The 18,861-nt window shown below is 47.1% G+C and overlaps 1 protein-coding gene across 3 annotated transcripts in view; it reads left to right on the forward strand.

Annotated features, from left to right (window-relative positions):
* The window catches only part of AKNA (AT-hook transcription factor), an 80,445-nt gene that overhangs the window by 22,321 nt on the left and 39,263 nt on the right, over positions 1 to 18,861 (forward strand). For all 3 annotated transcript variants that reach the window (XM_075324207.1, XM_075324206.1, XM_075324208.1), the window contains exons 5-12: positions 4,131 to 4,287; positions 7,861 to 7,997; positions 8,075 to 8,134; positions 8,278 to 8,390; positions 10,617 to 10,815; positions 10,908 to 11,047; positions 12,511 to 13,017; positions 15,338 to 15,542. In XM_075324207.1, the coding sequence (XP_075180322.1) occupies positions 4,131 to 4,287; positions 7,861 to 7,997; positions 8,075 to 8,134; positions 8,278 to 8,390; positions 10,617 to 10,815; positions 10,908 to 11,047; positions 12,511 to 13,017; positions 15,338 to 15,542 (1,518 nt within the window). The remainder of the gene's footprint in view (positions 1 to 4,130; positions 4,288 to 7,860; positions 7,998 to 8,074; positions 8,135 to 8,277; positions 8,391 to 10,616; positions 10,816 to 10,907; positions 11,048 to 12,510; positions 13,018 to 15,337; positions 15,543 to 18,861) is intronic.

The raw sequence follows: 18,861 nt of genomic DNA on the forward strand, positions 1-18,861 counted from the left end.
AGGAAGTCGACGTCCCTCGACAGGAACGTCTCCCTCTCCCAAGCAGCCAAAGCTTCCCTTCGGTGGTGGCTTCTTCCCACTTCATTGTCGAAGGGGAAATCCTTCCTACCCCCATCCTGGGCGGTGGTCACGACGGACGCGAGTCTGTCAGGGTGGGGAGCAGTCTTTCTCCACCACAGGGCTCAGGGTACGTGGACTCAGCAGGAGTCCTCCCTTCAGATCAATGTTCTGGAGATCAGGGCAGTGTATCTTGCCCTAAAAGCGTTCCAGCAGTGGCTGGAAGGCAAGCAGATCCGAATTCAGTCGGACAACTCCACAGCGGTGGCTTACATCAACCACCAAGGCGGCACACGCAGTCGTCAGGCTTTCCAGGAAGTTCAGCGGATTCTGATGTGGGTGGAAGCCACGGCCTCCACCATATCCGCAGTTCACATCCCGGGCGTAGAAAACTGGGAAGCAGATTTTCTCAGTCGCCAGGGCATGGACGCAGGGGAATGGTCTCTTCACCCGGACGTGTTTCAGGAGATCTGTTGCCGCTGGGGGATGCCGGACGTCGACCTAATGGCGTCCCGGCACAACAACAAGGTCACGGCATTCATGGCACGATCTCACGATCACAGAGCTCTGGCGGCAGACGCCTTAGTTCAAGATTGGTCGCAGTTTCAACTCCCTTATGTGTTCCCACCTCTGGCACTGTTGCCCAGAGTGATACGCAAGATCAGGTCAGACTGCCGCCATGCCATTCTCGTCGCTCCAGACTAGCCGAGGAGGTCGTGGTACCCGGATCTGTGGCATCTCACGGTGGGCCAACCGTGGGCACTGCCAGACCGTCCAGACTTGCTGTCTCAAGGGCCGTTTTTCCATCTGAATTCTGCGGCCCTCAACCTGACTGTGTGGCCATTGAGTCCTGGATCCTAGCGTCTTCAGGGTTGTCTCAAGAGGTCATTGCCACTATGAGACAGGCCAGGAAACCAACGTCTGCCAAGATCTACCACAGGACGTGGAAGATATTCCTTTCTTGGTGCTCTGATCAGGGATTTTCTCCCTGGCCATTTGCATTGCCCACGTTTCTTTCCTTTCTTCAATCAGGATTGGAAAAAGGTTTGTCGCTCGGCTCCCTTAAGGGACAAGTCTCAGCGCTCTCTGTGTTCTTTCAGAAGCGTCTTGCCAGGCTTTCTCAGGTACGCACGTTCCTGCAAGGGGTTTGTCACATTGTTCCTCCTTACAGGCGGCCGTTAGAACCCTGGGATCTGAACAGGGTTCTGCTGGCCCTTCAGAAGGCACCCTTTGAACCTTTGAAAGATATTTCTCTTTCTCGCCTTTCGCAGAAAGTGGTCTTCCTAGTAGCAGTCACCTCACTTCGGAGAGTGTCTGAGCTAGCAGCGCTGTCATGCAAAGCCCCTTTCCTGGTGTTTCACCAGGACAAGGTGGTGCTGCGCCCGGTTCCGGAATTCCTTCCTAAGGTGGTATCCACCTTTCATCTCAATCAGGATATCTCCTTGCCTTCTTTTTGTCCTCATCCAGTTCATCAATGTGAAAGGGATTTGCATTTGTTAGATCTGGTGAGAGCACTCAGAATCTACATTTCCCGTACGGCGCCTCTGCGCCGCTCGGATGCACTCTTTGTCCTTGTCGCTGGTCAGCGTAAGGGGTTACAGGCTTCCAAATCCACCCTGGCTCGGTGGATCAAGGAACCAATTCTTGAAGCCTACCGTTCTTCTGGGCTTCCGGTTCCCTCAGGGCTAAAGGCCCATTCTACCAGAGCCGTCGGTGCGTCCTGGGCTTTACGACACCAGGCGACGGCTCAGCAGGTGTGCCAGGCGGCTACCTGGTCGAGCCTGCACACTTTCACCAAACACTATCAGGTGCATGCCTATGCTTCGGCGGATGCCAGCCTAGGTAGACGAGTCCTTCAGTCGGCGGTTGCCCACCTGTAGGACGGAGCCGTTTTACGGCTCTATTATGAGGTATTATTTTACCCACCCAGGGACTGCTTTGGGACGTCCCAATTGTCTGGGTCTCCCAATGGAGCGACAAAGAAGAAGGGAATTTTGTTTACTTACCGTAAATTCCTTTTCTTCTAGCTCCAATTGGGAGACCCAGCACCCGCCCTGTTGTTTTTTCGTGTACACATGTTGTTCATGTTGAATGGTTTCAGTTCTCCGAGATTCTTCGGATTGAAGTTACTTTAAACCAATTTATTTGCTTTCCTCCTTCTTGCTTTTGCACTAAAACTGAGGAACCCGTGATGCACGGGGGGTGTATAGGCAGAAGGGGAGGGGCTTTACACTTTTAGTGTAATACTTTGTGTGGCCTCCGGAGGCATGAGCTATACACCCAATTGTCTGGGTCTCCCAATTGGAGCTAGAAGAAAAGGAATTTACGGTAAGTAAACAAAATTCCCTTCTTTATAATACTCACCTTCAGGAGAGCTCCAGTCCAATGGGTGTCCCTGCTCTTCGGTCCAATGGGTGTCCCTGCTCTCTGGTCCAATGGGTGTCCCTGCTCTTCGGTCCTATGGGCGTCTCTGCTCTTCAGTCCGATAGGTGTCCCTGCTCTCCGGTCCGATGGGTGTCCCTGCTCTCCGGTCCAATGGGTGTCCCTGCTCTCCGGTCCGATGGGTGTCCCTGCTCTCCGGTCTGATGGGTGTCCCTGCTCTCCGGTCCGATGGGTGTCCCTGCTCTCCGGTCCAATGGGTGTCCCTGCTCTCCGGTCCGATGGGTGTCCCTGCTCTCCGGTCCGATGGGTGTCCCTGCTCTCCGGTCCTATGGGCGTCTCTGCTCTTCAGTCCGATAGGTGTCCCTGCTCTCCGGTCCGATGGGTGTCCCTGCTCTCCGGTCCAATGGGTGTCCCTGCTCTCCGGTCCGATGGGTGTCCCTGCTCTCCGGTCTGATGGGTGTCCCTGCTCTCCGGTCCGATGGGTGTCCCTGTTCTCCGGTCTGATGGGTGTCCCTGCTCTCCGGTCTGGTGGGTGTCCCTGCTCTCCGGTCTGATGGGTGTCCCTGCTCTCCAGTCCGATGGGTGTCCCTGCTCTCCGGTCTGATGGGTGTCCCTGCTCTCCGGTCTGATGGGTGTCCCTGCTCTCCAGTGTGATGGGTTTCCCTGCTCTCCGGTCCGATAGGTGTCCCTGCTCTCCGGTCTGATGGGTTTCCCTGCTCTCCAGTGTGATGGGTTTCCCTGCTCTCCAGTCCGATGGGTGTCCCTGCTCTCCGGTCCAATGTGTGTCCCTGCTCTCCGGTCCGATGGGTGTCCCTGCTCTCCGGTCTGATGGGTGTCCCTGCTCTCCAGTCTGATGGGTGTCCCTGCTCTCCGGTCTGATGGGTGTCCCTGCTCTCCAGTGTGATGGGTGTCCCTGCTCTCCGGTCTGATGGGTGTCCCTGCTCTCCAGTCTGATGGGTGTCCCTGCTCTCCGGTCCGATTGGTGTCCCTGCTCTCCAGTGTGATGGGTGTCACTGTTCTCCCGTCCTATGGATGTTGCTGCTCTCCAGTCCGGCGCCTCTTCTCTGCTGCGATTGCCGTCCTCCTTCGACCCAGCTCAGTATGGATGCAGCGACACCCATTGGACTGGACCGCTCCCTAAGTGAGTATTATAAATGTTTTTTTACGTTCTATACGGCGACCTGAGCTCTTATATACAGTATTCTGGAATGCCATATATAAGACCGCGGCTTATAGTCACCAAATCTGGTGACAGGTTCCCTTTAAAAAATATTTAAAATTTAATTTCGCCCCCATTTCCCCTGAACGTAAATAAGATCTAAAAAAATAAAATATTTGTTATAAAGAGCCAATATGTGTGTGTTCCATTTAATAAAATGTTAAAATATTTATCAACAAAATAAAAAATAAATTGAAATGGCAGAAACTCTGTTTTTTTTTGGTCAAGTAATTGTATGAATAGGAATCAAAGTCGCACAAAGCCCAAATAGTAGTGATAAAAAACAAGCCCTGATGCAATTATTTTGCCTGAAAAATATGTTATAGCTCTTGGAGAAGGGAGAAAAATCAGAAGCGAAGAGACGTCCACTATGACTTCCTGGTACTGGACCTACCATGGTGGTGTTGGCCTTGGTGCGCCTCATAGAAAATGAGATCTCTACATTCACCAATTGTTTTTTTTTTTTTTTCAGGTGAATCTCTACTCGGACCCTCCACAACCGAGCCACGGTATTCAGATGGGAACGGTCCACCAGGGGAAAAAAGTTATGGAGTTTTCCATACCTCATCTTCAGGCAGCAACTTTCAGCTCAGTAGATGATCATCATGGGGCAAATGAGGTGGACACAGGTAAATAAATTGATTTTTTATTAAATAAAGGCTATGATTTTTCTTAATAGTATGACTGAATTACCTTCTTTGCTATATTGGATCCCTTTATGGTTGATGTATGCAAAGCAAAAGGATATATATATATATATGTACTGTATATACTGTATGTATGTATATATATATATATATATATTTATATATTTATATCTTATATATATATGTAAAATATAAATAAATATACATATATATATATACATATATATATATATATATATCCTTTCGCTTTGCATACATCAACCCTAAGGTGATCCAATATAGCAAAGAAGGTAATTCAGTATATATATATATATATATATATATATATATATACATTTTATATATATTTTTTTATATATATATTTTTTTTATTTTTTTTTTTTTTTGGCTTTGGCTCAAGAAAACTACATAACAAACTGCAGTTAAAAAAAACCAAAATATTGTATGGTGCCAGATCCCCCCTTAAAGTGGATCCGTCACCAGATTTCACAATAGATCTTAGACCTGATGGGGCTGGTTTATTTACTATGATAATTCCTGTTAGAGTGGCTGTCCGTTTTCACACGTACCAGAGACATTGTCACACAAAGACCCATTAAAATCAATGGACTTGCTCACATGTCTGTGTTTTGACACAGACTGTGTATCCATGTGCTCCATATGGCGACATGTCCGTTTTCTGCCGGCAGCACAGATGTCACACGGACCGCACACTGATGTGATCCGTTTGACATCAGTGTGACATGTACCTGTGTCCAGCTTTGCTTTCACACTTGCTTCCGAGTCCGCTCATTATGCTCATGTATATTCACTGTACTGACTACGGACCCAGAAGCAAGTGTGACAGCAGCACCAGAGACAGATAAGTATACAAGTTTGTGCTTTCCATATCCGGATGCCATATGGATAAAACATGAACAGAGCAGGGAACACACATGGATGGACATATGCACCTACACCACAGACCGTGCAAAACGTTAATGTTTTGCATCGACGTGTGAAGGAGGCCTAAGTCAGTGTAATAATTCTCAATAGTGCTGTTGTCAAATATTATGGTGTCAAAAAGGTCTTTTCTTGGTCTAAAATGAAATTCCTGCAGTTCCTTTATCACACTGCAAATAGCTGAATCTTAACAATGTACATTGTGCACACTGTCAGGATTCCCTTCTGTTGCCTGACCACAAAGATGTGATTTGCACTCACAACCTTCTCTAACTAAAACAGAGAGAAGCAGGAAACGTTTCTTGTCGGCATGTGATTGCCCCTATGCAAATCGCATACTTGCATCCACATTACCACAGCTCCAGCAAGCAACATAGGTGAATCCTGACAGTGTGCACATTGCACACTGTCAGTATTTGGCTATCTGCAGCGTGATAGAGGCACTAGACAAATTTATTTCTATCCCGTAAAACCATTTTAACTAAACACAGCGGTGAGCACAGGTCTTCTTTAGGCTGGTAGAAGATTTGCAGTTTTCGGTGCCATTTTTTGAGCCAAAGCCCAAAATGAATCCAAAAGGATCCTTAATTTTGCCCATTCATTTTGTATTTACTCCTGACTTGGACGAATTGCCAGCTCTACTAATATTAGATGATGGTAAATATAGGTGTTAAAACTAGCTGCATGTTAGTAATCAAAAAACATAATAATTTTATTTATTATTTTTATTTTTTTATTATTTTTTTATTTTTATTTTATTTTTTTTTAATTTTTAGTATATTATTTATTATTTTTAATATTAGATGATGCCTAGTCATACTTGCCAATTCTTTCAAAACATCTGGGAGAATCCCAAAAAAAAGGGAAGACCTCTCAGCCTTCTGGAGGAATTGGCAAGTCTTCCCGGGGAGGAATCTTCCAGGGAACCAGCTTGTACCCCGACATCCAGTAACAGGAAGACCGGTATAGTGGATGCATATAGCCTATGGCTAAAAAATGTTTCCGGTGGCTCCTGTTTATGTGCCACAAAGTATTTCTCTGCTGGAAAAGCCGTCACGTATGTGCCAAATTATGTTTGGGCGAGTCAAGAGCAGAGAGGAAGTCTCAGAGTCACTTGTTTGCACATTAGCCGCCTCTTTCACATCTCAAAACCTTTGCTAACTTTTTGCTCAACTTCCTTTTCCGGAGTGCACATATTAATTCACAGCTGCAGCCCAGGCTAATCCTGCTGCCCGAGCATATCAGTGTTACAATATGTAGGTCATTGTATCACATGTTTATCAAAAACTCTTGTGTTGTTTTTCAGTGTGGTCAAATGTATGACCAACTTATAGGATCAGATAATGATTGCTGTCCGTCGGGATCATTTATGATATCCTGCTGCAGATTATTACTTGTGTGTGGGGACATCATGCTGTGTAATGGGCTGTGGGGACAGCACACTGTGTGTGGGGGGCTGTGGGGGCATCATACTCTGTGTGTGGGGATGTGGGGGCATCATACTGTGTGTGGGGGGGCTGTGGGGACATCATGCTGTGTGTGTGGGGCTGTAGGGACATCATACTGTGTGTGTGGGGGGGGGGGCTCTGGGGACATCATCCTCTGTGTGCAGGGCTGTGGGAACATCACACTGTGTGTTGTGGACTGTGGGGACATCATGATGTTTGTGGAGGGCTGTATGAGCAGTGTGTGTTTGGGCTGTGGGGACATTATACTGTTTGTGGGGCCGTGGTGACATCATAGTGTTTGTGGGGACATCATACTGTGGCTGTGTGGATAGCATACTGTTTGTGGAGAGTTATGGAGATATATTACTGTGGTGGGGGTCTGCGGAGGCATAGTGTGCTATGTATTGGTAGCTCTGGAGCCATCATACTGTGTGTGGGGGCATCATCCTTTGTGTGGATTCATCATACTGTGTGTGTGGGGGCATCATGCTGTTAGTGGAGGGCTGTTGGGACATCATGCTCTGTGTGTGGGGGGCTGTGGGGACATCATACTGTGTGTGTGGGGGGTTGTGGGGACATCATGCTCTGTGTGTGGGGGGCTGTGGGGACATCATACTGTGTGTGTGGGGGGCTGTGGGGACATCATGCTCTGTGTGTGGGGGGCTGTGGGGACATCATACTGTGTGTGTGGGGGGTTGTGGGGACATCATGCTCTGTGTGTGGAGGGCTGTAGGGACATCATACTGTGTTTTGGGGGCTGTGAATACATCATACTGTGTGTTGGGGGCTCTGGGGACATCATGATGTGTGATGGGGCTGTTGATCAAGGAACATCTATACTTATGAAATATACTTAAGGCTGAATAACGGGTAAGAATATATGTTGCAATTAATCCTATACCAACATGCATTAAGAGGAGCTGCTGCTCAATATACTTAATTCTTCTCAATATTAAGTGACAAAAATATATAATAATAAGCAGAATTAAGTTCAGCCCTCCACAGCATTAATAATCTCTCATGTGGTCCCTTGGGAAAATGAATCATATACTGTACAGGGGGCAGTGAAGGTCTGTAAATTCTGCTGATAGCAGAACACTCAGGGGCTGACCCATCACTGCCATCAGCTGTACTCCACATGAGCACTTCCTGTGTTTTGTTGTAGGTTCCTCCGGCCATCAGAAACCTTTTGTGTCCTCCGCAGTCCAGACCTTACCAGAAACCTCAGGTTCCTCCTCTCTTCATCCACCTGAAGACGTTTCCTCCACGCTCACGTCTCACTTAGAGGCCCTGTACCGAGAGGTTGGTGTTGTGTCTATCGTTTTATACATTTTTATACATCTATATGGAAACTTCTAAGTATTAATCCTTCTTAATAGGTTGAACTTTTTGAAGAATTGCTGCAGAGCGGGAACTTGACTCCTGGAGAACAACAACAGGTAACATTGCTATCTCCAAATGTATCCGAGGGATCTTACTACTGATTCATTATTTCCGTACTCCTTAGAATTGACTCTTTATTATCCTGTCTCGTTACCCCGTCATTCTATGGGTGCCTGATCTGTTCTCTATTCCTTTCCAGGCAGTGAGGGAGTTGCGAGGTTCCTTGGATTTGCTGGAACAAAGATATTTAAAGGCACAAGAACAGCAACGCACTGGTTCTGGCAACTTGACTGCTGACCTAGACCCACAAAGGTAAAAGCTCGGTTCATACGACCATTCGAACAATCCCTTCTTAAATATTGTATTTCCCATTATACAATAAAAATAACCGTTATTCACCTCCTGCTACGGCGCCGTTCCAGTGATGTCAGTGCTGGAGCTCGCGCAACAATGTTATGCCATGTGAGTGCTGCAGCCAATCAGTAACCACTAATGGGCTCCAGAGCTCACACTTCCCTCAAATATCTGAGTTTTGTCTAATGGCAGTGTGATCGGCTGCAGCGTTCACATGGCATAACAATGTCATGTAAGAGATGGGAGATCCAGCACCATTAGTGCTGGAATGGTGCCAGTGCGGCAGGTGAGTGTCTGTTATTTTTATTGTACACTGGGTATAGAGTATTTATGAAGGGGCTGGACCCCTTTAATGGGAGCCATCAAGGTTCCTAACACAAGTTATGACTTTATTGTCATATGTAATGCAGATCTCTTTACAATTATGTTTCAAAGGGATTATGTTTCTTCTCCCTATTGGCTACCACTATGTTAAAATAATAAACTCAGGTGTTATTTACCATCCTCAGCTCTATGTTACAGCTAGAGTGCACATTACCACTGCAGCCAATCACTGGGCTCAGCGGCTCATGTATTGCACATCATGAGTGGCTGCAGCGGTCACATGAGCTGTAGTCATCATGTCACCACTGCAGCCTGTCAGCATATACCAAATGTCACAAGGGTCTACTGTCCTGGGGAGACTTGTGACAGGTTTGGGATCTGAGTCTCACATTGCTGTGTGAGACTCTGGATATTAAACATGTTTGCTTTCTTTTAGTGCAGCAAGGGTTAAGGACTCTTTTCTTGCTGATAGTTTATCTCAGGTGCAACCGGTTTGTGTCCACTCTCATTCCCTTTAAATAGTCACATGTCCCATCACCTGATGCCGGTTATAGAATTGCATCCCATTCTGAACTGACCACCATTGAAGGAAGAAGTCTGTGGAAGTTCTTGGAGCCATGCTGCTTGCAGCCCTGGTGTTAGGCTGCAGCAGTGAAGTTGCCTTTAAATAGTTTGATTCCCTTTAAATAGTCACATGTCCCATCATCTGATGCCAGTTATAGAATTGCTTCCCTTTTTGAACTGACCACCATTGAAGTAAGAAGTCTGTTGAAGCTCTTAGACCTGTGCCGCTTGCAGCCCTGGTGTTAGGTTGCAGCAGTGAAGTTTCCTTTAAATAGTCCCATTCCCTTTTAATAGTCACATGTCCCATCACCTGATGCCAGTTATAGAATTGCATCCCATTCTGAACTGAACACCATTGAAGGAGAAAGTCTGTGGAAGTTCTTGGAGCCATGCTGCTTGCAGCCCTGGTGTTAGGCTGCAGCAGTGAAGTTGCCTTTAAATAGTTTGATTCCCTTTAAATAGTCACATGTCCCATCACCTGATGCCAGTTATAGAATTGCATCCCATTCTGAACTGAACACCATTGAAGGAGAAAGTCTGTGGAAGTTCTTGGAGCCATGCTGCTTGCAGCCCTGGTGTTAGGCTGCAGCAGTGAAGTTGCCTTTAAATAGTTTGATTCCCTTTAAATAGTCACATGTCCCATCATCTGATGCCAGTTATAGAATTGCTTCCCATTCAGAACTGACCACCGTTGAAGGAGAAAGTCTGTTGAAGCTCTTGGAGCCATGTTGTTTGCAACCCTGGTGTTAGGATGCATCAGTGAAGTTGCTGATCTTTAGTCTCCCGCAGCCCTGGTGTTTGGCTGCAGCAGTTGATGCATATCCTGTCTATGTTCCCCTGTCTTTTATTGCCGTAGTGGTGATATCTACAGCACTCACTGGCCTTGGCACTATACAGGGTGAATGGAGGGACAGATGGGGACAAGGCACGTGACGGCAACGAGGGAAAGGACTCACATATAGGGGTGTTAGGGAGCTCAAGGTCCAGACATAGCTTAGTGTCAGGAGGTCTTCCTCTCCTTTTCCATCCCCATTGTTGACATCCCCTTGTCCGAGTGTGACTCCGGAGTTGTGGTGGAGAGGCAGCCGGGAGGCTGGGTGGAGGGTGACTAAAAGCTAAGCCTTAGGTAACTAAAATGTTACCTCTTTTATGATATTGTGTTGACATCATGAGAAAGATCCAAATTCCAGACAAGTTGCTATGAAGAATATGATCTGCCGCCCTTTCAGACACTCTTGTGGTTGATATACATATATTAAAGCTTTGTGTTGTATAATCTATATACTTTATATACAGGGAACTCGAAGAAGCCATATTCCAACTGGGCGTCCAACTGGAGGAGTTGCAAGAACAAGTCGAAAACTCTCCTTTGTCCTCCCCGAACTCACAATTAAGAAATCACCTAGAAGACAAAGTTACAACCCTTCATTTAGGAATTGCTCCACTTCCATCAGCCTCAGCGCCTGTTCCAGCTCTGCAAACCCCATACCCCCAGGCAAGTATCCAAGACATACACATACTTCATATAATATACTCTTACCTGATTGATGCTGTCAACCAAGACGTCTTACATTGCTGTCTTTTCAGATGTCATCTCCCGAGCCCCCCGGTGTCTCTAAAGGCGATGTGGAGACAATAAGTAAGGAAGATCCTGCCGAATACTTACCTCAACCTCTACTCCACAAGCATAAGCAGGTGGAGCGAGACTATGGCACCTTGCTATCTACGTGAGTCTTTAAATTTTGTCCCAAATAATAGTAGGCTATAGGAACTGCTTTTTTTATTAATGGCCTATCCTTAGGATGGGTGTCACGAGTGTGTCCCGCACGGCCTGATGTGATCTCGGGGGGACCTGGGATCAGAAGGTCACAGCGTGTTTGTTGATCGCAGAACGGCTTTAGTGCACGCTCACCATTTACCCTAAGTTAGAGCGTATTTAATTCTATCTGGTACTGAAGGGGTTAAAGGTTCCTTTCTATCCTGCAGTGATCTAAGAGGTAGTTGTAACCTCAGCTGCAGCCTCTCCCTTCTACTATAAATATGCACTCGTCACTTCTCCCCATGCTGGCTACAGCTCAAACTTATGCTGACCATGTCAGGGAGCTTGTCGCTGCATAGCTGTGGTGTCATTTCTATTGCAGCTGCATAGTTCCTTACTGAAGAAAACTTGGAGTGCTTCTTGTTGTGTCTTTCCCCTCCCGTTTGTCTTGCCTACCTTGTGATGTCTTATTGTATTAACGAGACTAGTGTTTCACTGGCACTCACTTGCCATGGTGAGTTTAGGGTCAACGAGGGCCTAGGCATGTGATTGGGGCATGGTGGGAAGAAGCCATCTAGGGACGTTAGGGAGTGCAGGGTCAACCAATATGTCTTATTGTAGCGAAACTAGTGTCTCTCTGGCTCTCATTAGCCAGGGTTAGTTTAGGGTCAGCAAGGGCCTAGGCACATGATCGGCGAACGGGGGGAAGGACCCGTCTAGGGACGTTAGGGAGTGCAGGGTCAACCAATACGTCTTATTGTAGTAGCAAAACTAGTGTCTCACTGGCCCTCATTAGCTAAGGTGAGTTTAGGGTCAGCGAGGGCCTAGGCACATGATCAGCGCACGGGGCGGGGGGGGGGGTTGGACCCATCTAGGGACATTAGAGAGTGCAGGGTTCGGCCTCAGGTGAGTGCTAGGAGGAAACACCGCTCACCCTGCCTAGCATGAGATCCTAACGTATTGTCTTTCTGGTGTACACTGTATGTCTCGATGCTCGCCAAGGGTCTTCCCCTGGCGTGACACTACCCTGGTATTCCCGATGTGTGTCACCACTCGCCAGGTTTCCTCCTATGACCAGGCGGGACACCTGTAGTCATATTGTGACATTGGGACATGAATATTTGTTTGGTGGACGTGTGATACCTGGCCCCCCCGCCGATCAGCTGTTACCGGCACTTGCCGAAAATACTTGGATCCTGCCGAATCAGAGCAGCTCCGTCAAAACTATAGCAGTCATGGCCGAGAACTTCATATCCACTCCCTAATCATTTGAACAGGGGTGGATCTGCAGTACCCGCCCGCAGCTTGAGGTGATAGCTAAAGATTGGGTGGGGCTTGTGTGATAAACCAATGATTAGTAAGTTGTAGGACATCCCCTTAAAACAATTGCCATCTACCAATAGTAATTTCCACTATTTTTTCATTCTCCAGATACAGTTCCTTCAAGTCTCTTCCCGATGCAATTGGATTAGAGCAAGAAGAGTGGCCTCAGGAGCCTCCTCAGAGCACTAGGCCTCACGACCATCTCCAAGATGCCTCTTCTCAAGGACAATCAAGTGCAATTAGGTCACAAAAAGGAAGACCACCAGTGCAGTCAACATCGCTCAGAACACAAGAAGCTAAACAAGATCCGAGACACCTAGATCCTCTCACATCTGTGATATCACAGGATCATGGGAACCATTTACAGACGGTCAGTCCACATGACCACCATGTTCAAAGGCCGAAATGGCACACACAATTAAGTAGTCATCGAAGCCAACCAATGACTTCTACACCCCATCAACCAAACGAGAGGTCCTTGAACCACCTGCGTGACTCGGCCAGTGGGACCATTGCTGGACACAAATCTTTGCCCACAGAGGAGCGCAAAGGATCTTCTGTGTTAAGTGGCCAGAAAATCTCTCCCGATGAAGGAAAACCATCAGCAGTGAGAAGGTGCCTGTCTAATCAGTGATCAAACATCCAGGGTTACTAGCTAAGATTTGCTGTCTACTACTTTACTAGTGGATGGACAAAATCACATTTAATGGAAACCTTTTTAGATGATTCATGCTGCCCGAACCACTCTCCTCATGAATTGGAGACAAGCACATTTATTGCAAATCATGGAGAATGAGGTGACTAAGATGTTTAGTCATGGATGTAGGTGCCCCCTGTTTCTCCTTCCCCTCTCAGCTAGATTGACAGGTCTCTCCCAATATACACATCTCGAGAGATCTGTATTTCGGGTAGCATGAATCATTTGCCCATACATCTATCATAGTAGCACCTAGTGATGGAGCGTCCCTAGTAGTTAATTTCCAACCTTACAGTGAGCTTTGCAGCATGATCAGCCTTAATAACCAAACTTAAGTACATCAATCTGTTTTGGGGTGATTGTCCTCATCAGCGTAGATGTCACGCTCGGACTAGCGAGTGTCCGAAACACAGCGTGACAGATGTGCACGGACCAACAGAGCATGGCTTAACACATGAGTATCAACAGGTATGGTAAAGGAGAGGAGGAGCCTAACGGTAGGGAGCGGGGGATGGGACAGCTCCTGACACTAATCTGGATCTGGTCCCTAATCCCTCTTAATTTTCCTATACGAGTCCTTCCCCTCATCGCCGTCATGTGCCTAGTCTCTTACTGTCACTCCACTCACCCTCTATAGTGACAAGGCCGATGAGTACACTAGACATCACCACTACAGTAACGACACACAGGGGAAGGAGGACAGACAGGGGAACATAGACAAAAGGATATACCAACAAACTTCATGGCTGCAGCCAGACACCAAGGCTGCAGTCAACACAGCTCCAAACAGTAGCAGTGTAAAAGCTTCACCAGTGGATCACCAGTGAACGTCCTCCCTTCTAAGGTGGTCAGAAACAGAATTAATTCTATTACTGGCATCAGATGATGGCTCATGTGACTATTTAAAGGAGAAGGAAGTGCTCATAAACCAGCTGCACCTGAGGAGAACTAATCAGAGTTGCTAGCAAGGAAAATTACATTTAAAAGAAAGCAAATACATTTAAAATCCACAGTCTCACAAGGCAATGTGAGACTCAGGTTCCAAATCTGTCACAAGTGTCCTAATGACAGGAGACACTCATGATAGTAGTGCAACACATCTCAAAACAGCTGTCTATAGATGATTTTGGCTATGATCCCTTGTCATTTTGCAAGGCTTGATAAAGGGTTGGATATTGACTTATAGTGTAGCTTCCCCCAATAAGTATCATCTATGAGACTAATTTTTTTTGTTCTTCTGGACAGCTAATTTGCATTATTTTTCCGCATAAGACTCCATACTTTCCTGGTATCTTTAAAGGGAGTCTTTAAGCAGGTTTTTGCTATATAATCTGAGAGCAGCATGACGTAGTTGTTGTGACCCTGATTCCAGCTATGTGTCACTTTACTGCATGGGTGAGCACCCGTTACCCATTATTTTTGGCAGTGTGCCCCTCCTTTTTCCCCCATGTGTCACTTACTGAGCTGTGTGTTGCTGTTTTAATAAAATCAGTGTTTTCTCAGCAGATTAGCTCTACATGACTAGGTGTCTTGTGCCTCCTAGTCCTGCTGCTTTGTATAACCCCACCCCATCACTGATTGGCCGCTTTCTGCCTGTGTACACAGAAAGCGGCCAATCAGTGGTGTGGGCAGGGTTATACACAGCTCAGAATTCTGTTCTCTACTAGATCTGCAGCAGAGAAAACAGTGATTGTATCAAAATGACAGCAAGCAGCTCAGAAGTGACACATCGCTGGAATCAGAGTCTCTGCCCCTATATCCTGCTGCTCTCAGATTACATAGCAAAAATCTGCTGACAGATTCCTTTAAGGAGAGCCAGACCCTTCCCTTAGTAGTCTGTGGTGCATGTAGAAGGGCTCCAAGCACAGATTGACGATCTTTTTCACTTCTGGCTAATCTGCAGAGATCAAATAAACCCTAAACCTTTCTCGAATCTTGAAAGTGGATGCCTACTCTTGTTGCCTGGAATTCATACTGAGTATATTGGCACCTAATATATGGCCCCTAATGGCATGTGTGGTGCAAGTATCTGTATATTTAGTATGGATATCAAACAACAAGAGAAGGATTGTGCAGATCCCTTACTCCAGTCCTTCCTTCTCGTTACTCCTAACATCAGCTTCCACATTGGTAGTAAAACATACCCTAGTATGGGAATTAATCTGTACCCTAGCACGCTGATGTCTTCAGTTAGGGATCTGCAGCCGTCTACTTATAAACGTGTCTGTCTTCTATCAGGATGTCACAAGACTCAAAAACATTACCCCAGCGCGTTTCTCTGAGTTCTCCATTGAAAGTGCAACACTCCCGGACCCCGACAGCTGTGCCTTCAGTCAGCGAGGAGAGTGCACGCAGCCCCCAGTCACATAGGAGTAGCAGCAGCAAGAGTGTCAGCCCCTCTGCCGAGAAGAAGCCGCTGAGGACTAAAGGAATTGTTGCTCAGGTAAGATGCTTTATTTCAATCATACCAATTGTGCATTCTTATGGAGGTTTCTGTGTGAGAAGTCATGCATGTAAACCTACCATTGACACAGGCACTAATACTTACAATTCTACAGCACTGTACAATTCAGAGGGTAGATAAATATATAGTATCAGACATTGCAGAGTAACACATTCAACTATTCAAAAAAAAAAAGTGAGGGGCCTGCTCAGCAGAGAGAAGTGAGGGACCTGCTGAGAAGTGAGGGACCTGCTGAGAAGAGAGAAGTGAGGGACCTGCTGACAAGAGAGAAGTGAGGGACCTGCTCAGCAGAGAGAAGTGAGGGACCTGCTCAGAAGAGAGAAGTGAGGGACCTGCTGAGAAGTGAGGGACCTGCTGACAAGAGAGAAGTGAGGGACCTGCATAAAAGAGAGAAGTGAGGGACCTGCTGAGAAGAGAGAGAAGTGAGGGACCTGCTGAGAAGAGAGAAGTGAGGGACCTGCTCAGCAGAGAGAAGTGAGGGACCTGCTCAGCAGAGAGAAGTGAGGGACCTGCTCAGAAGAGAGAAGTGAGGGACCTGCTCAGAAGAAAGAAGTGAGGGACCTGCTCAGAAGAGCGAAGTGAGGGACCTGCTCAGAAGAGAGAAGTGAGGAACCTGCATAAAAGAGAGAAGTGAGGGACCTTCTGAGAAGAGAGAGAAGTGAGGGACCTGCTCAGCAGAGAGAAGTGAGGGACCTGCTTAGAAGAGAGAGGTGAGGGACCTGCTCAGAAGAGAGAAGTGTGGGACCTGCTTAAAAGAGAGAAATGAGGGACCTGCTGAGAAGAGAGAGAAGTGAGGTACCTGCTTAGAAGAGAGAAGTGAGGGACCTGCTCAGAAGAGAGAAGTGAGGGACCTGCTCAGTAGAGAGAAGTGAGGGACCTGCTCAGAAGAGAGAGAAGTGAGGGATCTGCTCAGAAGAGAGAGAAGTGAGGGACCTGCTCAGAAGAGAGACGTTTGGGACCTGTTCAGAAGAGAGAAGTGAGGGACCTGTTCAGAAGAGAGAAGTGAGGGACCTGCTAAGAAGAGAGAAGTGAGGGACCTACTCGGAAGAGAGAAGTGAGGGACCTGCTCAGAAGAGAGAAGTGAGAGACATGCTGAGAAGAGAGAAGTGAGGGACCAGCTCAGCTCAGAAGAGAGAAGTGTAGGACCTGCTGAGAAGAAAGAAGTGAGGGATCTGCTCAGAAGAGAGAGAAGTGAGGTATCTGCTCAGAAGAGAGAGAAGTGAGGGACCTGCTCAGAAGAGAGACGTTTGGGACCTGTTCAGAAGAGAGAAGTGAGGGACCTGTTCAGAAGAGAGAAGTGAGGGACCTGCTCAGAAGAGAGAGAAGTGAGGGACCTACTCGGAAGAGAGAAGTGAGGGACCTGCTCAGAAGAGAGAAGTGAGAGACATGCTGAGAAGAGAGAAGTGAGGGACCAGCTCAGCTCAGAAGAGAGAAGTGTAGGACCTGCTGAGAAGAAAGAAGTGAGGGATCTGCTCAGCAGAGAGAAGTGAGGGGCCTACTCAGAAGAGAGAAGTGAGGGACCTGCTGAGAAGTGAGGGACCTGCTGAGAAGAGAGAAGTGAGGGACCTGCTGAGAAGAGAGAAGTGAGGGACCTGCTGAGAAGAGAGAAGTGAGGGACCTGCTTAGAAGAGAGACGTAAGGGACCTGCTCAGCAGAGAGAAGTAAGGGACCCCCAGCAAGTGTATCTATATTTCCATATACAAGGTGGATGCATGGAGTGTGATAACAGATGATAACAGGAACAAGATATTGAAGAAAAGGTAGGACGAGAGACCCAAGGAAAGTTAGATTAGTGAGGTGATGTGATAAGCCTGCCTAAAGAGATGGGCATACTTAAAACTGAATACTTTGGGAATTAACCAACTTGTCCGGAGTAGCACATTTCAGAGAACTGGCGCAGCACAAGAAAAGTTATGGAGATGGCAGTGGGAGGTTTGGTTTATGGACGATATTAGTCTTTGATCATTAGCAAAACAGAGAGAAAGGAGTAGGGTGGTAAACAGAGATGATATAGGAGAGGTAGGGTAGTGCAGCACTGATGAGAGCTTTTTGGATGAGTGTAAGTTATTCTGTAGTGGCTGGACAACCAGTGTAGTGACTGGCACAGGATAGAGGCACCTGTGTAGCGGCTGGTCAAATATATGATCCTGGCTGTTGCTGTCACACAGTTTTGCTCAAAACTCTCTGAGTGTCATGGCATAAGTCGCTGTTCACACTACAGATTCTGACACTCCACCCTATGGTTTCTCTGGTATTTCTGAGTTACACAGGCAGGCTTGGTCATCGACCAACTGTGTGCTAATTAATGGTTAGGCTAGCAAGAGTTATCCTCTGGGATCACATGTTGTTGGAGACCTATCACATTTACTTCCCACCTTTTTGAGATGGTTGGAATCTGTCTTCTCATGCCGACTATAGTTTATTGCTGTCTTGGTCTGTGTGCTGTTGTGTCCAAGTACTGCTGGTGATTACATTGTGTGGTGCTTGGAGTTGTTGTGGAATTCTCTCGTTGTCTTGTTGTTTCTTCCCTGCTTTTATTTTCCTCCTTCCTCCTATTGTCTTGTACCTTTTGTGTGAGCAGGATGTGAGATAGTTTTGGTTTCTATCTCTGTTAGTTTTATCACACTCCTATCCCAGCCCTCCGCTGGGTTAGAGGGAGGAGGTATAACATTAGGGCTGGTCAGGAAGGTGGCTCAGACATCTCCACCTTCAGAGGTATCTCTGAGATAAGGGATAGCTAGGACTCCCTAGTCTAAGGGCCAGTCTAGGAGCCCTGGTTCCCTGCTCAGTGCCCCGGTCTCGCCGTTCAGTGGTCCTGTCCGTCCAAACTGCCCACAAAACGGGTTTCGGACGTATGCACAGACGGGGCCAGTGACTATAATGGTGCAGACATAGTCACCGTGTGCTCTGTCATGCACCATTTTCGGGAGTATATGTTTACAAGAGGCGGACACCTAGATGCAGTCTACTACATCTGGGTGTCCTCCTCCAGTAGGCGTCTACTTCCAAAAATGGTGCGCGACAGAGCACACGTTGACTCCATCTGCCCATTAGGCTATGTGTCCACGCTGCGGAAAATGCGCGGATTTCTCGCGGAAAAGCCGCGGATTTTCCGAAAATCTGCAGCAGCGGCACTTCCCAGCCATTTCTATGGCATTTTGGAAATGCTGTGCCCACGCTGCGGATTTTTCCGTGGCGGATTTGCCGCGGATTTTGATCCGGAAAAATCTGCAACATGTCAATTATTGTTGCGGATTTTGATCCGCATTTTGGCTATAGAATTGGGGGGAAAAAAAAA

This window comes from Anomaloglossus baeobatrachus, chromosome 9, assembly GCF_048569485.1.
Source record: "Anomaloglossus baeobatrachus isolate aAnoBae1 chromosome 9, aAnoBae1.hap1, whole genome shotgun sequence".
Classification (NCBI taxonomy): domain Eukaryota; kingdom Metazoa; phylum Chordata; class Amphibia; order Anura; family Aromobatidae; genus Anomaloglossus; species Anomaloglossus baeobatrachus.